Here is a 22,311-nt window from a genome sequence, read left to right as displayed (position 1 = left end):
ATGCATTATTTTGCGCATCAAAACTTTCAAACTCGTTTTCCCTTTTTCTGTTGTGGAGTCTTTTTCTTAAGCAGGCTAGCAGCTATATTGCAGAACAACAATCATAAGCATGGACTCTGTAAAAGCAAAGCTTCAGGACCGTGTTTTTTAATTTATGACGGGTTTTCATTTCCATAACAAAACATCGTCGATGGTTTCTTCTGAAAATTTTGATGGTCCAATGAATAAAACACGAAGTTATAATTGAACACAAAATAACATGACGCAGAGAAACAAATCAATAAAACAAATGAAAATGAACTGCGCCACAATGTTTTTTACCGCATAACTGGTTAAGACTGGTGGTTGATTAGAAAAAGAAAAAGAGAAAAGAAAAGAAAAAGAGAACCCAATCCTGGCTAATTGCCCAATCAATTGATTCCACACTGCCTCTTGTGAAGACGTGGTGCCTCTTCAGATGGTGATTAGAAACTCCCCCAGTGACAAGTTTCCAAGCGGTCATCCACTAGGCTGTTCTACGTTGATGAACATGATCTTGCCAGCCAGAGCAACATCATGAGCATCCACATACTGACATCGCAATATTTTTTCATCTTCCCTAGCATGGAGAAAAGAATCTGTTATTCAAAATTAATTGCAAACTATTCTTATCATCATGATGCTATATGAAAGACTCATGCTTATCATTTTCACCTGAACCACAAAAAGTTACTGCAGACCAAAAGACTAACTAAAAAGAGGGGCATCAGGGTGCTTACTGCATGTACACCAGAGAACTAATGATGTGAAAGTACCACAAATTTTGGACAGAGATAGGCCTGTATATATTGGAAAATTTCTTCAGATAGACTTTGATGGGTTAAATCTACCACAATATAAATGTGGTTCATTATATGTTTGCTGTCATAGCAGTAGATAGGATTGCACTATGAAAACATCATGGGAAAAGGTAGACTGAAACCATAGGGATGGTCTCATCGCAGCTACCCAAACCACACTATACTATATGCTTGGATTAGGCAGCAAAAATGTCCCAAAAGGAATCATCAAAGGAAAACCTGACATAGCCGTCCAGGATCCACCTACATGCACAGTCATGTAGATTTCAAAAATAATGAATAACTGCATGGCTTGCTATGTCTGTATGCATATACATGTTTTCTTGTTTATTAGCATTAAGGTGAGAGCTATTGCATATTTTGTCTCTAATATGCAGCAATCCACTATTCCAGATTCATTCAACCGGGCATGTTGAGAAACTTTTATCCATGACATGATATGTACTCTTGTTTTTTATTCTAGTAGGTTGGAAATATGAAACAAGCAATGAGCTAGGAAATAATAAAGAGTATAAAGAAAAAAGAATTTTACCTGTAAAATTGAATGCTTGTCATTTGTTAAGCACCAATGTTGGTAATATGGCCATGGCTTCACCATCAAGGACAAGAGATTCCTTATCCACAAGGCATTTTGTTGCAAACTTAACACTGCCATAAGAACAAAATGGATATGTTAAAATAAGGGAAACCTATACTCTCCATTAAGAGTGAGAGACGGTGTGACAGACATGTATCTTTTCTTGTTTTCTCTCACATGTGCTGCTTGTACTTCAGCAACAACCTCATCTTCAATGTAGACAGGCAATTTAAACTTCAAAGTCTGAGCAACGTACACTGCTCCAGGCTACATATTCGGGGCAAAAATAATAAATTACATAATAGAGATAGATAGAGAGATGTTGAGAAATTGAGCTAATGGAAATGTGTGTGTGTGTGTGTTGGTATCAGAACAAAATCTGTTTTTCACCCAAATTTATAGCAACATAAACTCATTTTGTCAGAACAAAATAGTACTAGCACAGAAACCTTACAAGGAGAGATATGATTGTTGTTTCTACAAAACACTCTACTGGCAATCATTATAATGAAGATGTAACAAAGGCCAAGCTAAATGCTTCTGAAAAGAGAAGCTAAAGAAGAGAGCATTGATATCTGAGTCATGTAATATGCATGCTTTAGAAAGTACTGCTTTAAGGTGAGACCCAGCACATTGTTGGAATTACGGATAAAAGAGATAGAGTTGACTGACAATTGAGCTTCTTGGTCAATCATAATAAGAATGGTACAAATTATTGTTACAATGAAGCATGTCTTCCTCGCTCTCACTTGAATTTCTAAATCCATAATTGTAGGTAGCTACCTCAAACCAACTCAACATGATGTAGATACAAGAATCCAATGCCTGCTTAAGAATCTAGAATGTAAATATATCACACTAAGAACCTAATGATTAGATGTAGAAACCCTCTTTCGCATCATCCTTGGGATAGAATGCACGCTCTACCATTGTTGCACGCCACGTTATACAATTCTGTTAAAAAATATCCAAATTTCCTGAAGATCAAAGCACACCAGAAGGCTAAATAGACATCACATGCTCCAAGAATTCAGGCACAGGAGGTCCACTGGCATTCATTAGACATTTGAGATCATTCAATGACAAATGGCTAGTCTCAAATACTTCTCAAACGACTGCAAGGCAAAAGGAAAATTTAAAAATAGCAGTTGATCAAAGCAGCTAAAGGGTGTCTATTCATCTCTTTTAAGATTATTCTAATTATAGAAGAATAGTGAAATTTCCTGAGCCACCTCACTCTCACTTATTCATGATGTAATCCGAACAGAGGTACAACTTAATGTGATTGTGTTGATATGGGAGATTGGTACATGCCAGATGCCACAGGAGCAGATTACTCATTCGCCTTTCAGATGATTGACGAAATTCCTCAAAGAACCTCTTTTTCATAAGCATGCTTCTAGGCAGATGAATAGAGAGAGAGAGAGAGTAACATACAAAATGGGGGCAATGACTGATGGGAAGAGCGACGCCACGAGCATCCCGTGAACGACTCTGCCGCCATCGAAACCAGCAATTCTCCGGGCGAAATCGGCATCAAGATGGACGGGGTTGCGATCGCCAGTCACCTCCGAGTACTGCGCCACGTCCGATTCGGAGAAGCGCCTCGATTCCCTCAGTACATCGCCGACTTTGAGTAGCCGAGTAGCTTCTGGGGTCGTAGATGACGAGGATGAACAACGGAAAGAGATGGCGAGCGGAGGAGGAGGGCGACAGAGGATTCGCTTTAGAAGAGCGACTCGCATCGTCATCGTCATCGCCGGGAAAAGAACGAATCCGCCCGCCAATTGACAGAACACACGAAAGGCGTTTGTGGAGAGGCGACGATGGACCGAAGGCGACGTAACTCCGGCACGAAACGAACCGGGTCAGATCCGGAACTCCGGACTTGGTTATGTTTGGGTATTTGGTCTAGTGTTGCTCTTGGTCACAGTTCTACACAATTTTGACTATATACATGATTCGTGCCACCAGCCTATTATTATGGTTTCTGGCAGGAGAAAGGATTTTAGTCATGATTTTTGGTTGCCACACAGAAGATTTTGATTCATACGAGAACACCGTTATTGCAGAATTCCGATCCATAAGTCCATATATTCTTGGTGATTAATTGGGCTGACACTATTACTGTTATAGCCCAAAATCAGCCCAACCAAACCCAGCCCAGCCAGCAGATCAAAAAAAAAAAAAAAAAAAAAAAAAAAAAAAAAAACAGAGCAACCGGGAAGAAGACTCCCGGTAGGAGTCTTCTTCTCCGACGAAATCCATGGAAATTAGGACTCCTAGGACCCCTCGGAGTCCTAGGGTTCTCTATAAAGATACCCCTTCCCCTTGAGACCGAAGATCGACCTCCTTCCTCTCTCTTTCTCTCCGTTTTTCTCGATCGAAGGCCGCGGACACCCTTTGATTTCTCACCGTGATTGCCGCCGACGAGGTCTCCGGAGGCTGAGGTAAGTTTTCCTCTTCCTCCCCCCTTTCTTCTCCTTCCTTCCCGTGCATTTGTGCGCGGCTGCCGGCGACGAAAGTCGCCAATTTCCGGTCGAGAAAGACATCCTGTTTTTTAGCTCTTTTCCTTGAATTTTCCGGCACCGGCGATCGGAATTGATCGCCGGCCACCCTCCTCCGTGACCGGGGGAGTGATTCCCGTCGGCCGCCGGCCTCCGCGCGGCGGCCGTGGCTCGAACGGCCGGTCAAGACGGAGAACCCCCACCGTCCCATGTTCGGCCTGGAAGGAACCAAGGAAAGAAGAAGAAGAAGAAGAAGAAGAAAAAGAAAAGAAAAGAAGAAAAAAGAAGAAAAAGAAAAGAAAAGAGAAAAGAAAAGAAAAAGAAAAGAAAAAGAAAAGAAAAACAAAGAAAAGAGAAGAAAAAAAAAAGAAAAGAATAAATATAATAATAATAATAATAACAATATATATATATATATATATTTACATATATATATATATACTTATAATATATATATATAAGTAAGTAAATAAATAAATAAATAAATAAATAAATAAATAATGAAATTGATGAGAGAGAGAGTTTCTCTCTCTTCTCTCTCTTCTTTCAGTCTGAACCCTGACTTTCTCTCTCTGGAATTGAACTTTCTCTTTTTACTTTCTCTCTCTAGAAATTTCTCTCTCTAGCTTGTTTCTTCTCTCTTGATGGATTTCTCTCTCTAAAATTATCCTTCTAGGATTAGCATAGGGGAAGGCTTCATCTGATGATTCTGATAGAGTTTAGAGATGAGTCTGATTTTAAGCGAGATTTTGATTTTGGGATTTGTTAGATTTAATTTTGAATTAAATTTAATGTAAAAATATAATTTTGGATAATAGGCGCGGAAGAATCTACTAGAAGTTAGTCGATCCATTCGTTCAGTGCTCCGTGAAAGGTAAGTAATGAATCATCTTCTCGAGATATTCCATATTTATTCTGAAAATAAATAATTATTCTCTGAAATTATGCATGATTTATGAAATTATGTTTTGAAAGAAAAGTGCTTTTGAAATGTTATGGTACATCGATTTATGCACATGTTTAGTGAAAGATTATGATATATATTGTGGTACTAAGTGTTTTGATATAGATCGGATTTATGCTCTCAGCCTAACTATGTTTCAGTGGGCCCCGCCAATGGGGATTATACGTTGCTACTTTGTGGATCCTGCCAGTGGGGGTTGTGCCTGGTATTTGTGGACCCTGCCAGTGGGGGTTGTGCGCTGGTATTTCTGGACCCTGCCAGTGGGGGTTGTGCGCTGGTATTTTGTGGACCCCGCCAATGGGGGTTAAACGTTGGTCATAGTCAAGGCTGTTGAGTTACGAGTGTTTTGAATCGAATCGGATTTATGATTATATTATATGTGAATATTTGAAAATATTTGATCAGCATGAAATATACTCTTATGTTTATTTGCAGCATTATTCTTGAAAATTAGATAATATCTGAAATATCTGGTAGAGATATTTGTTACTTACTGGGCTGTCTAGCTCATTACCTTTCTTTCTATTTTTCAGATTCAGATAATTAATTTCAAGCATGGGAAGAAATATTGGGACAGAGCTTTTAGAGGTGAGATTTAGCATTGTCAACTTCATTGAATTTAGATCTATTGTTTTAGTAAAATTTTATTGGATGTAAGACATTTGATTTAATTACTTGAATTAAAGTTGAATAATAATTATTTGAATTTATTCTGCTGTGATGCATTGATATCGTGATGAGATGCCTTGCATGCTTATGGAGAGAGTTCTTCATGAGTATGCGGCGGTTGCCGCGACCCTCGATTCACAATCTCGGGTCGGGGGCGTGACAATTACTATGAAAGGAATCCATAAGTCTCATATATTCTGATGCAAAAGATTGTAGATGCCAAGGTCATCCCTATTTTCTCTTATCTAGCTCATCATTGTTATTGAGCATCCTCTATTTGAAGTGGGTACTTTGGTATCTTAAGGGCTTCCCAACTAGCTTAAATTTTCACATGAGGAATTAAGGATTCAGATTCCATAATGTCAATATGAATGAAAGGCTATTGTTATCTCCAATAGTAAAGCTAAACCCAGCTAAAGAACTGGTAATTTATTCATCAAAATGGACTTTATCGGAAAGTGAGGCAGCCATGAGTCTGAAGGGGATGTTTGAAGGACTTGGGGAGCCATTGCTACGTGCTATCTCAATTCATTCTTTGAAAGTATAGGGGACAATGTTTGATCTGGACCATCAACTCGTCCGAACCATCTGAAATAAATGAGTTTGGATGAGGAAATTTCAGTTAGGTTGGTTATTAGTTGGGTATGTGTTTGCCTGTTTGGTCCTTTCAACTCAGATTGAACAAAACTTTAAAATTCAACCCGTACCCCCAAGCCCTTAGGATTATGATAATTATGTAATGTTTATAGTCTGGTCAACAATTTATTCAAATGATTAAGATGGTTTCGCAATTTATTACTAAAATAATGAACAATATTAAAAGAAAAGTGGGGAGAAAAATATAAATTAGATATTTATTATATTTTCTTTTCTACAATTTTTTTTTTTTTGCTGCTTGCTTGCTTTATCTGGCTGTGAAACTCAAATCTTCTGTTTATGGTCATATTTTATCTTCGTATATGTATACATGTACTACATATATATACACATACACTACTAAACCTTTTTTAAATATCTATACAACATATTAGTTAGTGTATTTTGCTCATATCAGCAAGTGGTAATTTGCTTATATAATTAGATCTCCAACTATCTTAAAAAGAACAAGGAAATATGAGTAGAGTTGCAAATGATTTGGGTCAACTACTGACCTAACCAAGTCTCAGTCCAATTAGACCTAACCTGGTCCATATTTGAAGACTCATGGATTGAGTTGGATTCAAGAATTGGACTTGATTTAGATTCCAACTCAGGTTCAGATATTTTTTTAACACGATTCAAGTTAACCTAGCCTATATATCAAGTAGGTTTAATTTGGGTCAATAAAAGAGGCCCAACCCGACCTAACCCCAATCTTAACTAACTCAAAAATCCGAATCATATAAACCTTCTTCTCTACTCTAAATATGGTTCCTAATTTATGAAATAAACTCTCATTTAAACTAATTTTATCTTTTCATCTCAACAACTACATTTCCTCTCATCGATTTTCATTTAATTATATTTATACATTCAAATAATGTAATGTATTTTGATGGATTTATAATATCTTGAAGTATATAAAATATATTTATATTAAAATCATGGTTCGCTGGATGAAATTAAATTTTTTTATAAAAATAAAAATTTATTATATTTAATTATTAATTATTATATTTTGGATCGGATCGGATCTGGTTGCATTTGATCCCAACCCAATTTAAATGATCCACCGGTAGGGATGGTAACAGATTAGATATAGATCAGATCGGCCCCTATCTGTATCTGCTCTGCAAGTAAAAGCTCCATATCCATACTCGCTTCGAATCGGCTTGAATCAGGTTAAGTAAAGATGTGAATTAGATCAAATTAGATACAATAAATAATATAAAATTATTATAATTTTTGATAGAAAATATATATTAAGATTGTATCAGATTAGGCTTGAGACAGAATATATTATTATCCATATTTGATCTGAATCTGCTTCGAATACTTTTTCTACAATCTATATTTGTCCCGAATTCTAATTGAATTTCATTCGAATCAGATCGAATTGATTCGGATATCTAGCGAGCCAGCTAAAATTGCCATCTGGTCCAAAATTCTTTATAAGTTAATTTTTTGGTGGATAAAAAATTTATCCAAAAATCTATATTTTTTTGAATAAATATTTTTTAGACAATATTTAGATAGAAAAATAATTTATCTGTATTTTTTTATATATTAAAAAATAACTAAAAAATCTATTATCCATGTTCTTTTGCATTATTACTTTTCGAGATAAGTTGTTAATATATATCCATATTTTTTATATTACTCTTTATTATATAAATATCATTATATATAATAATAATATAATATATTATAATATATAATATTATATAGTATATTTAGGGCTAAAAGTGGATCGGATATGGATCGGATACCAACATATCTATATCTATATTTATTTTATTTGACAAAGATAAATACAGATATAGATATTATTTGGATACAAAAATTCACATCCATATTTATTTTAAACGGATATGGATACAATTCGAATATTGAAAGTATAAATATAATTTAGATAATTAAACTTAATGACTACAAAATTAAAGATATTACTAAATAGATGATAAATCAAGCAAATAACAAATTTATATAGTCATATATTTTTTTTAAAAAATTAATAAATACTATATAAAATTTTATATATTATATATAGATTCGGATATTCGGATACAGATTAGATAGTCATCTATCCATATCCATATCCATTTTTCTTTGATGGATATGGATATGGATACGGATATTAGTCGGATCCTCAAATTTTTATTTATATTCGGATGATTCGGATATCAAAACGGATCCGGACGGATAATATCCACACCACTTTCACCCCTAAGTATATTTATAAATATAGATAATATATGTTACATATGTAATATAAGACAATAAATTATATTATATATAATAAAATAGCATACATATTATAATAAGTATATAATATTAATATATATTAAAATAATATATTATTATGTTATATTATATTATTATAATAATATAGATATTGATATTATGTTATAATAATAAAATAAAATATTATACTATAACATCATATTATTATTAGATATTATATTAAAATAATAAAATATTATTATTTAATAATAATATAATTAAATATTATATATAAGATAGTATTATATATTATTATATTATTATCATGGGTTAGGGGTATATTAGGAATGAAATATAAAAATTATTTTTCAGGTTGATAGAAAAATGACTTACTCACCTTCTATATACTTCTATATATAAATAAGATTTTTTATCTATTTAATGAATAAATATTATCCATAAAAAATAATTTATTTATTTAAAAAATATAAAAATATTAGATAAATTGATCAAAAAAAATTAATCGATATTTAGCCACAAAAAAAACCGGCCTATAGAAATGGCTTGCATGCAGGAGCAAAATCAAGATCCGGATGCAACTTGATCCGTTCGCAGCCTTAATCACGAGGAAAGGAGAGAGAGCGTTGTCCTTCCGTTGCCACCTCGATTCTTGCGTTGCGTGTAAGCCGTAGCGGGCGATGGCGGGTTCCCCTTCGAAGCTCTGGCGACGGTGGATCGAGCCCCAGTAATCTAACCCTACCCTCAATTCCTCTCGTACTCTTTTGACCGGCATCCGATCTCCGCGGCCATCGCCTTGTCCCCAGGTTCGACTCCTCGACTACAATTCCTCTTAACCTGTCTTTCTTCGGTTTTTGATGTAATTATCAACTGGAATTCGATCAGATGAAGTTTTCGTAGAATTTTGTATGGTCTAAGGTGTTAAAGTTCACGTCTTGATGGCTTCTTGGCGATATTAGGGATGGCAGAGTTTCCGAAGCTTCTGTATATGGTGGTGGTGGACGAGGGAGGGGATGGGAAGGAAAGTTCTTCGTTTCGGTACACTAGGCCCGTGCTCCAAAGCACATTGCAGCTAATGGGATGCAAGGCTCGCCACGCCTTTAAGGTATCTTTCCCATTTGATTGGAATTTTTCTTCTTTTTTCTCTATTGATATCTTGTTTCTATTCTTGTCTTCATTTGATTCCATATGCTTCATTCCTTTTTGGTATTTTCTCCTCAGACTTTGTGACTGTTTTACGTAATTATATTTTTCTCTTACATTTGCTGCATGCGTGCATAATGAGCTCTTTCTGATACATTCGGATCTTCTACTTTTGTTGACTATCTTGACCATATTTTACTTTAAAAATAGGGAAATTTATTCCACAATTCAGTTTCATGGATGTCACTATGTTTTATAAGTTTCTTTTTTTCTTTTTTTTGGGTCAATATGTATCAGTTTGGAGCTTATCTTTCTACAAAATTGTACCTGGGTTACTGTCGTAATTCATGAATTAATCATTAGTTCTCATGCTTTGGTTGGATGTTAGAACCATGACACTTGCATTTGGTTTTCCCTCCTTTCATGATGTGATAATTGCTAAGTAATCTCCCATTTTGTGCTGTTATGTAAGTCTTTTATGTAAACTTTATCTTCTGTTTTATTTTGATGATATCAAAGTAATTTTACAAAGTCGCTGCTTAGGTCATCTTTCTTTGTTCAGTGGTTGTCTTTTTGTTAAATCACTAACCATATTTTAGATTCTGAAGCGGTATCTTATGATTATTTCCAGATAAGTCAAAGAGTATACGAGGTGATCAGAACTGTATGCCCGGCTGATTTATGGTTTCCACATGGTGCTAAAATATCAAAGTCAGATGTTTCAGGAAGTCCCTCTGGTAGACAGAATGACTTTAAACAATCTAATTGCTTGGGTGAGGGGAATGTGACATATCATTCAGCTCAGGAAAATGTGGAGACAAGTAGCTCGATGGCATTTGCATTGTACAAAAGGCAAACAACTATTGTTGTTAAGAGGGAGAAATTTTTAAATGTTATTTGCAGTGTACTTTCTGAGTACAAGTATGTTGGACCCAATCAAAGGGCTGACTTGGTTCTGGCATGCAGGTACCACAATCTATCTAATTTTTAAAATGCTTTGGCTAGCTATTCTTCATGTATAGTTGGGATGCTGTTGGTTTATATATGTAATGTTTGGACCAAAGTTTATGGACTTTGTGCAGCGAATATATGAATGATGTCTTTCTTACAGTAGCAATGCTATCTTAGCTAGTCGTATAATTCCATTGGTTCATATCTTTGGTTATTGATTGCATATTTTTACTGTGATTGTTTATTTTTCAGAAATCATCCTGTACCTTAGAAATTCAGGCACTGATATCATCTCAAACAACTTCTGCATGTGCGTGATGGATGAAATCAGAAGTTATCAGACTCAATTGGGTTATATGCCCCAAATTGTTTTATGATGTTCAGATAGTCATTTATAAGCTGTGTTTATTTTCTCCATCTACTTGCCCAAACTTTATCAATAAGTGCAGATAAATTTATCCTAGAAGACATGAATTGCTTATTTAGGGTCTATTATGTTACTTTGTCCAATGAGACCTGGTTGGGATATGAAACGCATCATGAATAGAAGATAAAAGATCTTTTTGATCCTATTTATATATATCTCATTCAGTTTATTAGTTCATAGGTTGCAATAGCACTTCATTCTGGCCAATTGATGGTAAATTTGCTCATCATTTTGTTGTTTTTGGTAATGCCCTTTGGTTTGATTTCCTTCCAAATTATTATCATCTTTCTGCAGCTGCCCTTTTGCTGATTTTGTCATTAATATCCATCTTCTTGAATATTAAATATCTTTTTAGAATCCTATTGGGTCTTAATGATCAATGATTTTGATTTTTGTCTATTGATTGATGAGCATCTCTATCATCTTTTCCAAATAGAGAATTGATATATTTGAGGTTTTAGTTGTAGTTATTGTTGTCTTTTATACCAAGGGTTGTTGTTTATAAACTAATTGTCAGAATGTGGTTGGGATGAAAATTTTAAATTTTTATGTTTGTGGAAATCTTCAATATTTTTAAGCTATGTCATTAATCTTCTAGGATGCTTCAACTGATTGTAAACCAAGTAGGATGCATTGATTCAAATATTCAATGCTTCTTAATGATGTCATATAGGCATAGTTAGAAATGAAGATTTATTATCAGCAGTGGTGAAAACTAGGCAAAGAAAGGGGCTTCAAATGGAGTCGCGAATGAATATAACATTTTTAAAAACGATAAGTTACATGTGGAACCTCTGCCACAGTGGGAAATGGAAAAAGAGAAAAGATCCATCAATTGACACTCACTAGTAATTCCAAACATTCAATATTCTTGCAATTATGTTATTATTGGCCAGAAGTATACTATGTTCTAAAGATAGTGAGCTCTAAATGGTGTCAGTAAAGTCTGATATCCTCAGATCAGCATTTCTTAGATATCTGAAGTTATTAATTATTTTACTCATGTTTTAGTTGAATGTGTGCTCCTATTTAATCCTGCAAGGCTCCAAAATACTTAATATGTTTGACTATAAATGCCACCATCAAATCATTTTATAGTCACTTAGAATAATCAAAATTCAAGATGCTGCTTGGTATCACTTTCACTTTTCTGTTTTTAGAAAAAGTAAAATACAAATTCTTTATCTATTTTTCTAGATCTTTTAAAATTAAAAACATGGTTAGTATAGCCAATTATTTTTAAAATCATAGATATGGCGGCACTGGTGGTGGAGGCAGCCATGGTGGCAGTGGAGGTAGTAGTGTGGTAGAGGAGATAGGAGTGAGAATGGTGATATTGAGAAGGGGATGGTGGTAGTGTGGTGGAGGTGGTCATGATGGATGCAACAGTGTGGTGTAGGCAGCGGTGGTGTGGTGGCAGTGACAATGGTGGTAATATGGTGTAGGCAACAGGAGGTGGCATTGCGGCAATGGCGGCAATGGCAGAGACAATGGTTGCGGTAGTACTGGTGGTGTTGGTGGTAGTAATAAAAAATCAGAGTTTCTTATTTTTGAAAATATTTAAATAAAGATCTCTTAATTTCATTTTTCTAGGATTATTGAATATAGTTTTCGAAGATACAGAATAGAAACAATACCTCCCAAGATGTATTTTTTTTCTTGGTTTTCGTATTTTTGCTTTTAGAAATACAAAACCAGAAATAAAAGCAATGCGAAATGGGCCCCAAGTTAACTTTTTCTTCTTTGTTCAAAGCCCATGATTTTGGTATTTCTATTTGAGTTTGGTTAGCTTTTGTCGAGTTTAAGATCTAAAGTTGGACGATAATTGAAGTATGACATAATTGGAACTTCTTTCCTTGTTGTTTTGATGTATGCTATGTCTTGATTGAGGAGCGGTCTGAAATTAGAAAAAGATGATATGCCTAAGCTTGAAGAAATGCCTTCTGGACACCTTGAATTGAAGTCTCAAAGAAAGTTCCTAAAGTTATTGAGTGTCTCCTTGATTTGTCAAGGAAATTCTGAAGGTCATGGCATTTTCTAAAATTTATACAAAAGTTTCCTCAGTTAATATGGCCCTCTAGTCATGTCCTTTATATTAGAGTCACCAAAACAAAGATGAACTTAATCTTCAACACTGGAAGAAGAAACACTTAATTTGATAGAATTTGTGTGGTAATTGATTTTAATGTGAAAATTGATGGCCATGGACTGATTTATAGGGAGTGGCAGATTTTTGGCAACTATCATACATGATCTTTGTTCACAAGCAAATACTTGATCATCTAAGCTGGTTTCAACTTCCAGACTATATTGTGATTTCTGAAAAAACCAAGACCATTTCGAGTTTACTGTTTTTTCATGTTAGGGATTTATTTGGATGCCTAGGCATTCTATGCAAGTACAGAATTGACAGAATGTTTCTTTTGCATTAAAAAAATAAATAAATATTGATTTTCCTGTTTTGTACTTTCTTTAAAAAAATTGGTATGGTATTCATTGTAGAAGGTAGGTTCTCCATTGTCTGTCCATGTCAATTAGCTTCCAGGTAATATTTTGATGCTCCAATATGTTATCCTTGTGGTAAACCAACCTCACTGTGTGGTGTGCTAGTGGTTATGAAGCTAACTTGTTGAGCTTTTGTTGTTGTTCTGAACATATCCAGCCACTCGGTAATAGATAGCAAGACAAGGACAAAGATCTTTTTTGATAAATGGATTTCATCTTCAACGCCCATGTAGCATCATATTCTGCTTCACAATTGACTAAATTCTTTATTATCTGAATCTGACTTAAGTACTAGATGACTATGACTTGTCTATGTGGAAGTAAATATTACCCCATTTAGGGTGCTGGGATCATTTCTTGTGTACAACATAATGTATAGAATGCTCAGAGCCATCAGGATTGTCCTTTATCAGACTTACTAGTAGTTGTAGGATCATCAATGGAGATTATGTTTATGACTTCTGCAGGAGAAATCTTGATATTACACTTTATATGCTAAAACATTTCTTGCAGTTTGATGATTTAAGCTTGAAAACTTTTAAAAAGCATTGATCTATGGCAGCCTTGAGGTTCGAGCTTCAAAAAATTCATATAAGACAACAACATTTAGATTGCTCTAAGGTGGCTTTTAAGCTCACAAAGTTGTTGCAGAAATGTTTCATTCACATGCAGACTACATAATCAATATCTTATAATGAACCATTTAGATATTTTTCTTGCATTTTATCATCTAAAGCTTTTGCTTTAGTTCCTAAGTTCCAACTCTTTTGAGCTTTTGAAGTACTTTTCATGCATCTTATGGGCTTCTCATCTTCTGCTTCTTTTCCTGTAGGATCCGAGAAAGAAAGGAGTTAGTTATAGTTCTTTTGTCTGGCACAAGTGGGTGTGGAAAATCTACTCTGTCATCCTTGCTGGTACTTAAACCCTAACCCTAGAGAATGTTCCTTATTTTTTTTTTGATGAAAGAGAATATTCTATTAATTATCATGAAGTGTTTTTGTCTGATGATGGTCTCATTGTAATCTTTATTCCTGTTATTTTCCCTGCTATTAGGATATGGAATATTTCAGAACAGTTGTCCTGTTCCTTTTCTTTTTTTAAGAGATCTGGCACATCCATCTCCATTCATAGATTACTTATTGAATCCGTATTCAGTATAGTTGTTCATATTGTGGTTTTTCACTTTTACAAATAGAAATAATTGAGTGTGCACTATGCTTCAATTTTTCCTCCTCTTGAGAAGCTCCCATCCATGAGTCCCTAGATCCTTATGGACAAAATTTTTCCCGTGCAGACTGATGATACCTTTCAATATTAACATTAAAAAATATTTTATCTTGCTAAAGTTATATCTACAGTACCTATGGTGACATCTTGAAAACCAGAGACCAAGTAGAATTTTATAGAAGCTACTGGAGTTACAGTGTTGCAGATATTATGTTGATGACAAAAACATTCTAATATGATTTTAATATCAATTTAAAAAACTTTGAACTATTAAGCGCCTAGTTGGTTCTTTAAAAAAAATAAATAGCTTTTGACATTAAAGCCTTGCTTGTTCACTAATTCCTGACTTTGGACTTAGTAACCAACATTCATCAAGAACCCATGAATGATCATTGCGATTGATTTGTAGCAAATCAGTATCTGCAATTTGTGAGGGACATTCTAGCTATATAAGAAATTGTTGATTCTGTTTATCATTAAGAATAATAAGTTTAGTTGATCAATTGGCAACTCCAAAGATTTAGCTGGCAACTCGCAACCCAGCAAGTCAACCTCTGTCAGTTCTTCACCCCAGTTTATTCGTGAACATTTGATCCATGTGTATGGTTTAGCTGTTTCGATTCTTCTATTATTCAGTCATCTCAGAAGAAGAGATGTCTCCACTCATTTTTCCCTTTAAGTCTGTTCTTCATGTTGAATAAGATTCAGCTGAATATGTGCTGCATATTATACTTGGTCAGGATTTTTGTTGTGTACTTTGCATGTTATATAGGCAGGTTTTTCAATTTTGGAATCTTGAAATTTTCTTCTGTGCACAAACCATGTTAGACATGTTTGAAAGCTGGATGTTTTTTAAAGGATAGCGAACTCTTTCTATCAGCTTGAGTTTTTTTCCTTCTTTTTTTTTTTTTGTTTATTTCACCCTCAAAAATTCATTTTCTTTGCTTTTTTCTACATGACTCAACGCATATTAACTATAGGGAAGTAGACTGGGCATCACAACTGTGATCTCTACTGATTCAATACGCCACATGATGAGGAGCTTTGTGGATGAAAAACAAAATCCTCTCCTCTGGGCCTCAACATATCATGCTGGAGAATGCTTAGATCCTGTGGCAGTTGCAGAAGCAAAGGTTAAACGGAAAGCAAAGAAACCAGCTGGGGCTTCTTACTTGATGCTTAAGGAAGAGTTATATGATAATGCCCCAACTGAACAACACGATGGCCGATCTCCAGATTCTAGGTTGAAGTTGATTAGCAAAAAACAAATGGCTGTTGAGGGCTTTAAAGCACAGAGTGAAATGGTCATTGAAAGCCTTGATCAACTCATCACTACTTGGGAAGACCGGAAAGAATCTGTTATTATTGAGGGTGTTCACTTAAGTCTCAATTTCGTGGTGAGTACTTATGCAACAATAATGCCTTATTCTGTTTCCTTCTTCATATTATCTGTTTGGGAGGACAAAATTCATAACAGTTGAGTAGTTCTATAGTCTATACACTTTGTCTAAGACAAATTATATCTTCGACACTTAGGTCATTAGTATGCTGTCAAAGTTGATTAATCATGTTCATCTTGAATTGGCAATATTATGTGTTCAGTTTCTTTTCAACTTGATGGATATGGCTGCAAGTTTCCTTCCATGTGCTCTAAGAAATATGGCCTATTTACAATTTAGGTTTTATTTTTATTTTTCAATTGTTTGATTATTTCTGTAATTCTCATCTGCTAGATGGGCCTAATGAAGAAGCATCCTTCAGTAATACCATTCATGATCTGTATAGCAAATGAGGATAAACACATGGAGAGGTTTGCTATACGTTCAAAATATATGACACTGGACCCTGAAAAGAACAAATATGTCAAGTATTTTCAGAATATCAGAATAATCCAGGATTATCTGTGCAATCGGGCTGATAAACATCGAGTGCCCAAAATAAATAATACAAATGTTGACCAGAGTGTGGCGACAATTCATGCCACTGTCTTCAGCTGCCTAAGGAGGCGTGAGGCAGGAGAGCAGCTATATGATCCTGCCACAAACACAGTGCCCATAATAGATGAAGAGTATCGAAACCAGTGTGCTGCTAACTCACTGGGTTCCAAAGGAATGTTTCAATTGATCCAGAGGAAAGGGTCCTCAAGACGTCTGATGGCTCTTATCAATAAAGATGGCTCTGTTGCTAAGACTTGGCTTGTCGATGGTAAAGGAGAACTCCTCTCTGGCCAGGACAGTGAGAAGTGTGTAGAAGATCCTGTATATGGTCTCTCACAGATAGGGAAGTCAGAACCAGTTAATCTTCAATTTGGTAATTTTGGGATCAGGGGTTGGCCTAATGATATTGGGAGCACCAGTCAGACTGCAAGCATTTGTGACTCGGGGGCTGATGGTACTGACGCTGGTAGCAGATATTTTTCCTCCTGTTGCAGCTCTCCAAGGATATCAGAAGGACCTGCCAAAGAGGTATTTTATATTTTTAATCTTCTGATATCAATTTTTTTTTTTTTGGCATGTCTGCTGATCATTCCATTGATCACATTGGAAAATTAGCTTGTTGAGCTGCACAATTTATTTTCATCTTTCAAGTGAAAATACTGGTTTTGCTGAAGATGGAGGCATTGTTGCTTGATGATTTTATTTCCCATCTTTCTTGAATCCCAGGAGTTGAATAAGGAATAAGAATACACCTAAGCTAACTTGAACCTTTACTTGAGCTGAACTTCTTGGATCCATAAAACTCAGAAGTTAGTTGTTTCATGATCTACCGCTTCTCACGCTTGTTGCTAATTTTCATATTGCTTTCCAGTCCACATGGGGTTTACCTTTTCCCGTAGTTGGGATAATTTTCAGCTTTTCTATAGGCGTGGATCGCTAGTACTTTCCATGTTGTGTGACATCTGAAATTTGACATGTTTTCTTGATGCAATGTTTGCTATTTGCTGCACAAGCTATTTACAAGAAAAATATTACATTAGTACTGATTTGGGTTCTGTTGACTTAATTTTTCTTGCACAAGCTAACCAAAAGCCTCACAGTGCAATCCACCACACAAGCATTTTTCACCTGAGTGACTTCATCACCCAGATCCACGGCGATGCGACCACTGATGTCAACCTTTTTGTTTCTCTAGATATCTTGACAAAGTTTAGCATTTGGGTGCTACAAAAAAAATATTTTCTTTCATTCATTGTGCAAATAAATTACATGTGGATGGCACATGCATGCTAGCTTTTAGCACCAATTTTTACTATTGTAGCTTGAAGTATGGTATGTAAAAGTTTAACTGTCTCCTTGAAAGGTTTTACTGATTCTAAATCTGTAGCTTTATGGAGATATATCAATATAGAACAGCATCATGTGTATTTAGTTCTTACTATTTTATTCTAATGAAATTGGGCACATTACTCTTTTTCTTAGATTGTTGCATTAATTGATAAAAGGGATAAGTGAATAAACAATTACTTGCTTGACAAAACAATCAATTGAAACATTTATGTTGTAATAGAAGATTGCATTTCTTTCTATATATGTATATTGCGAGTATTATTTATCACTGTGGCTGCTTCTTTGTTTTTCCTTATGACATAACAATTCTTCTCTCTCATTGTTTAGCTGATGACCTGGCTCTTGTTTTATCTAGCTCAAGGAGGAATCATCAGTATCTGTTAGTGAAGAAGCTGATGATCCACCTGATGTGAATAGCGGTGAGGATGAAAGTGAAATTGACAGCAAGGAGATCCCTGAAGAGGTAAGAAGGCAATAAATTTTGATAAAAGGATGCTGCAAAGTATCGTAAACTTATCAATGGTAGCTTCACAACCATGAAATCTATTCTTGTGTTTGATTTAAAAAATGACATTTTCGTCAAACAAGGACCTGAGATGTTACCTTAGGCTATTGGTGGAAAGTGCCTACCTGTAGCAGATAGTACTGTACCGACCTAGTACCATACTAGTACAGTATGTGTGCTTGATACGCTTCAGTACCAATATGTGGTTTGGGTGCTATGCCAACATCAACAACATACCATGTGTTGATATCAAGGTTACCCGAACCGGTAGGAGTTGTATCAGTCAGGAGCAAGGTCAGTACCATACTATATTGAACTGACAAGTACCGTTTCCTTCCTTGTCCCAAACTGAAACCAGGAACTGTCCTGATTCCACACTGATTTGGTTCAATATGCTCCAAACCAGGTGGTTTAGGATGTTTCCACCCTGGCACTGTGGGGTATACCATACTGTACCACACCTGATAGGTACCAGCACAGGACCCATGTCGAGACAAAACATTGATGACAACTCCCTTATATTTTATCTGATATTTAGACAATGCAATTTGAGGCATGGCAGTAAGCAAGTTAAAGAGTGACAGGCATAGATTTTTCAAAGCAGCTAAATTTTTGTAAAATCCAATCGTGGTGTAGGAAAGTTTAAAGATATTATTGAATATATATATATATATATATTATATATATATATTATATATATATATATATATATATATATTGAAGTTATTCATGCCGTTCTATCAGGGGAATCTACAAAGACATTATGGAAATATCACAAGGTTATGCTTGCAAATTCAGACTCATTTGGTTTTGTAACTGCAATCATGTTGTATGCTTAGTGATGAATTTTGCCCTTTCTGGAGTCTGCTAAACTAAAACTACTCTGTAAATTGAGTAGGAGGTGGCTACTGCTGATTTGGTTTCATCATGTTGCTAGGAGTCAGAATGGTTCCTTTCGTCCAAGCTATTCTGACTGCACAAAATCAGTTATCCCATGTTTTTCCTTGTGCCTTAGCCAGTCATCTAGCTAGATTAGTTTCATGTTGAGCATGACTTACAAATAAACCCGGTTTTACTCTTTGTTTTCTTACAAGATTTATTGTGAAGTGGCAAGGATATAAGAATCTGCCTTTGCTTATTCTATCTTTCAGATGGAAGGCTCTGTTGATGAGGAGTTGACCAAGTCTGATGAGGAGTTTGATGACTTGGCCATGCGAGATATGCAAGAAAATGGTTACTGGTCTGATGATGAGAAAGAACCAGGTGATGTACACCGACCAACAGCTGAGAACAAACTGACTGAAACTTGTTCAGAAATGATTGCTGGAGATGATCTGGTGAAGTTCCAAATAAACCTGAACTGCTTTCTAAAAATAAGTGAGCATCTGATTCATCATATTCACACCTTTTGTGTTCTTAGAAAATGCAGGGATGCATGAAAACAAGAAGGAAAAAGTATTCCTAGAGTGATTCATTGAGATCCGGCAGTAGGTCACAAGGCATTGAAGCCTGAGGCAAGTCTTGGTCATCATCAGGTGGGTATATCCTTTCAGGAGCATAAGAAGGAAGAAATTATTCACCAGAGTGATTCATTGAGATCCCGCAGTCATTCACAAGGCATTGAAAGCTGAGGCAAGTCTTGGTCATCATCTGGTGGGTATATCTTTCTGGAGCACATCCTGCTGTGTGTTTTGCAGAGTAAGATTTGAATGCCATGTCTTGTTTTTCCTTTGTTTGATAACATTGACGGCTGAGATGATCTAAAAGATTTCTTTAATTATTATACTATTCCGCTGTTTTGGTTGCTTCTGTCATCATTGATTTCCTTTTGGCATTTTGCAGGGAGGATAACCTGCTCTTTTTAAGATGAGGACAATCAATTGTCTTTGGGATCAATCGAAGGGACTGGTAAGCTTAAATTTGAGAAGATTCTGTTAAACTTACAAAGATTCTTGGATGTTGCATGTCTGGGCCAGGTGCAAGTCCAGTAGGGAATGCAATGGAGATGCCATCACTCAGTGAATTTCTTGGTCCCTTAGTTACGTGATGAATCATTAACAGGTCTTGATGTCCCCGAAATTGAAGTGTTAAGGGCTATTGCAGTTTGGCAGGACAAACACCTACACAGTGATCAGAAAATTGAAATCTCTTAACGCCTCAGGTGCAGTTCTTTGAAGTAAGATCATTGACATTTGGCTTGTTTACCAGTTGGGAAGGTGCTAGGCGTCGCTATCTTTCTAAATTCTTGAGGTGGTGCTAGAGATAGGTGCATAGGTAGTTTGTTGCCTTAATAGGAAGGTTATTTGGTTACCCATGAGAAATTTTGTTTACTTTGCCTTGCTTATTGGATGCATCGCCTTTTTGCCATTTTCACTCAATAAAAATAAAATTTAAACGGCTTTCCTTTTGCCTTTTGGTATTTATTGAGGATTTTTTTTTTCTTAATAGAAAATAAAAAATAATGATCATGTCATTAGTTTTTAGCAAGAATCTTAGTACGTCTGCATATTTTAGGTTGTTTCTTCAGTTTGTTGAGCGTGATGAATCGTTATAGAATGTAACAGAGAAGTCCATCTTTTGGCATCCTTCCCGCGAGGGAGAGTTCTAGGTTTCCAAAAGTGGTTATCATGTTCCCACTATATTTTTCAAAAATTAAAACGTGAGGGAAAAAAAGGAAGAGATTGTAGCTTTCCATTTGAGGAAAAATGTAGGAAGAGATTAATTTCGGGAAATTCTTAGGATCTCATCCTCTCAAAATCATTGGTGGGAAGAATTTTGTTTGTGGGTCTTCTCCGTCATACACGTGAACTGGCAACAGTCTCATTATCTATTTTCTTTATATGATGCATGCATCTCTCTCACTATGCTCGATTTCTCTAGCAATTTTTTTTTTTAACGTCGCATCCCCCATTGGCTCTTTAATGTTAGCGGCCTTGTTCACCTTGATCTCCATGGATTTGAATTCCATATCTGGTTATCTGTTGCTTTGCATATGTTGACATATCTCAACCATTTGGAGTATTTAGATATATCTGAAAATCAAATGAGTGGGCACATTCTTAGCCGCTTGGTGCACTTAGCATTGACTGAGAATCAACTCAAACTATTGAAGAAAATCTAGTAGCCATGGGAAATCACAGCCATTTGGAATTCTTGGATTTGAGTTTTAATAGAATTAATGAAGAGATACTAAAAGGTATGGGAAACCTCCTCAAATTAGTGGAATTGCATTGGCACATTCCGGAAAGCACTTCTAGCGCAATGTAACTGGTGGATTCTGGACCCAGACTGTAAAGTTAGTTCCACCGTATGGGCACCTGCTCCCTCCTCATACAACTGTAGGGAATCCCTGAAAGGAAAGCAGGACACTCGCATCTGCAGGCCAAGGCCTAACATAGCAGAATGGCCATCCATATTCTCTCAAATATACGACTTTAAAGCTTAGTCTTTATTTACATACTGAAATAATCCATGTTTGGTAACAGTTGGTGATCAGCTGAGAATAAACGGAAAATGGCAGAGAAGCAAAGTGATGCAAAGACATTCTTAAATGTACTCTGACATCCGTCAAGCATGGCATTTGTTGAAATTGCCTGTACAACAAAATAGCAAACATGTTCTGTCCTAAAACTCCCACCGATTACATTGCCTTAATTGACCACACATGGTGAATGCACAAATCGGGCTTAAAATTTTCCTGCCAGCTTTCAAACCTGCAAATACTGGGTGATTTTGCTGTCACATGTACATGATTAAAGTTTGTGGTATCTAAATAGTGTTGGTCACCTTCACATTGCACAAATGAATTACATTTGCTATCATACAAACAA

General features: G+C 35.6%; 2 protein-coding genes across 6 annotated transcripts; one reads left to right on the top strand and one right to left on the bottom strand.

The window, feature by feature from the left end:
- Positions 1 to 194: 194 nt before the first annotated feature.
- On the bottom strand, positions 195 to 3,284 carry LOC105053571 (3-hydroxyacyl-[acyl-carrier-protein] dehydratase FERN, mitochondrial; the record flags this gene model as incomplete). The annotated part of the gene is made up of 4 exons (XM_073245948.1): positions 195 to 598; positions 1,372 to 1,487; positions 1,568 to 1,683; positions 2,850 to 3,284. Coding segments are annotated over 3 exons (648 nt in total), but the record flags the coding sequence as incomplete, so codon positions are not given.
- A 5,707-nt stretch (positions 3,285 to 8,991) lies between these two features.
- On the top strand, positions 8,992 to 20,890 carry LOC105053570 (P-loop NTPase domain-containing protein LPA1). 5 transcript variants are annotated; one of them, XM_029267166.2, is made up of 11 exons: positions 8,992 to 9,242; positions 9,396 to 9,541; positions 10,211 to 10,545; positions 14,295 to 14,376; positions 15,670 to 16,086; positions 16,423 to 17,154; positions 18,332 to 18,439; positions 19,633 to 19,818; positions 19,902 to 20,134; positions 20,324 to 20,389; positions 20,543 to 20,890. In XM_029267166.2, the coding sequence occupies exons 2-9, from the start codon at positions 9,398 to 9,400 to the stop codon at positions 19,944 to 19,946; spliced, it is 2,049 nt and encodes a 682-aa protein (XP_029122999.1). In that variant the 5' UTR covers positions 8,992 to 9,242; positions 9,396 to 9,397; the 3' UTR covers positions 19,947 to 20,134; positions 20,324 to 20,389; positions 20,543 to 20,890. The 5 variants fall into 5 exon arrangements, with proteins under 5 accessions (XP_029122999.1, XP_029122996.1, XP_029123000.1 ...); XM_029267163.2 differs by having other exon boundaries at positions 19,902 to 20,179; XM_029267167.2 differs by having other exon boundaries at positions 19,911 to 20,179; positions 20,324 to 20,890.
- The last annotated feature ends 1,421 nt before the right edge of the window (positions 20,891 to 22,311 follow it).

Source organism: Elaeis guineensis, chromosome 11, assembly GCF_000442705.2.
Source record: "Elaeis guineensis isolate ETL-2024a chromosome 11, EG11, whole genome shotgun sequence".
Lineage (NCBI taxonomy): Eukaryota > Viridiplantae > Streptophyta > Magnoliopsida > Arecales > Arecaceae > Elaeis > Elaeis guineensis.
The sequence above is the reverse complement of the archived record's forward strand: the minus strand, read 5'-3'. Positions and strand labels throughout refer to the sequence as shown.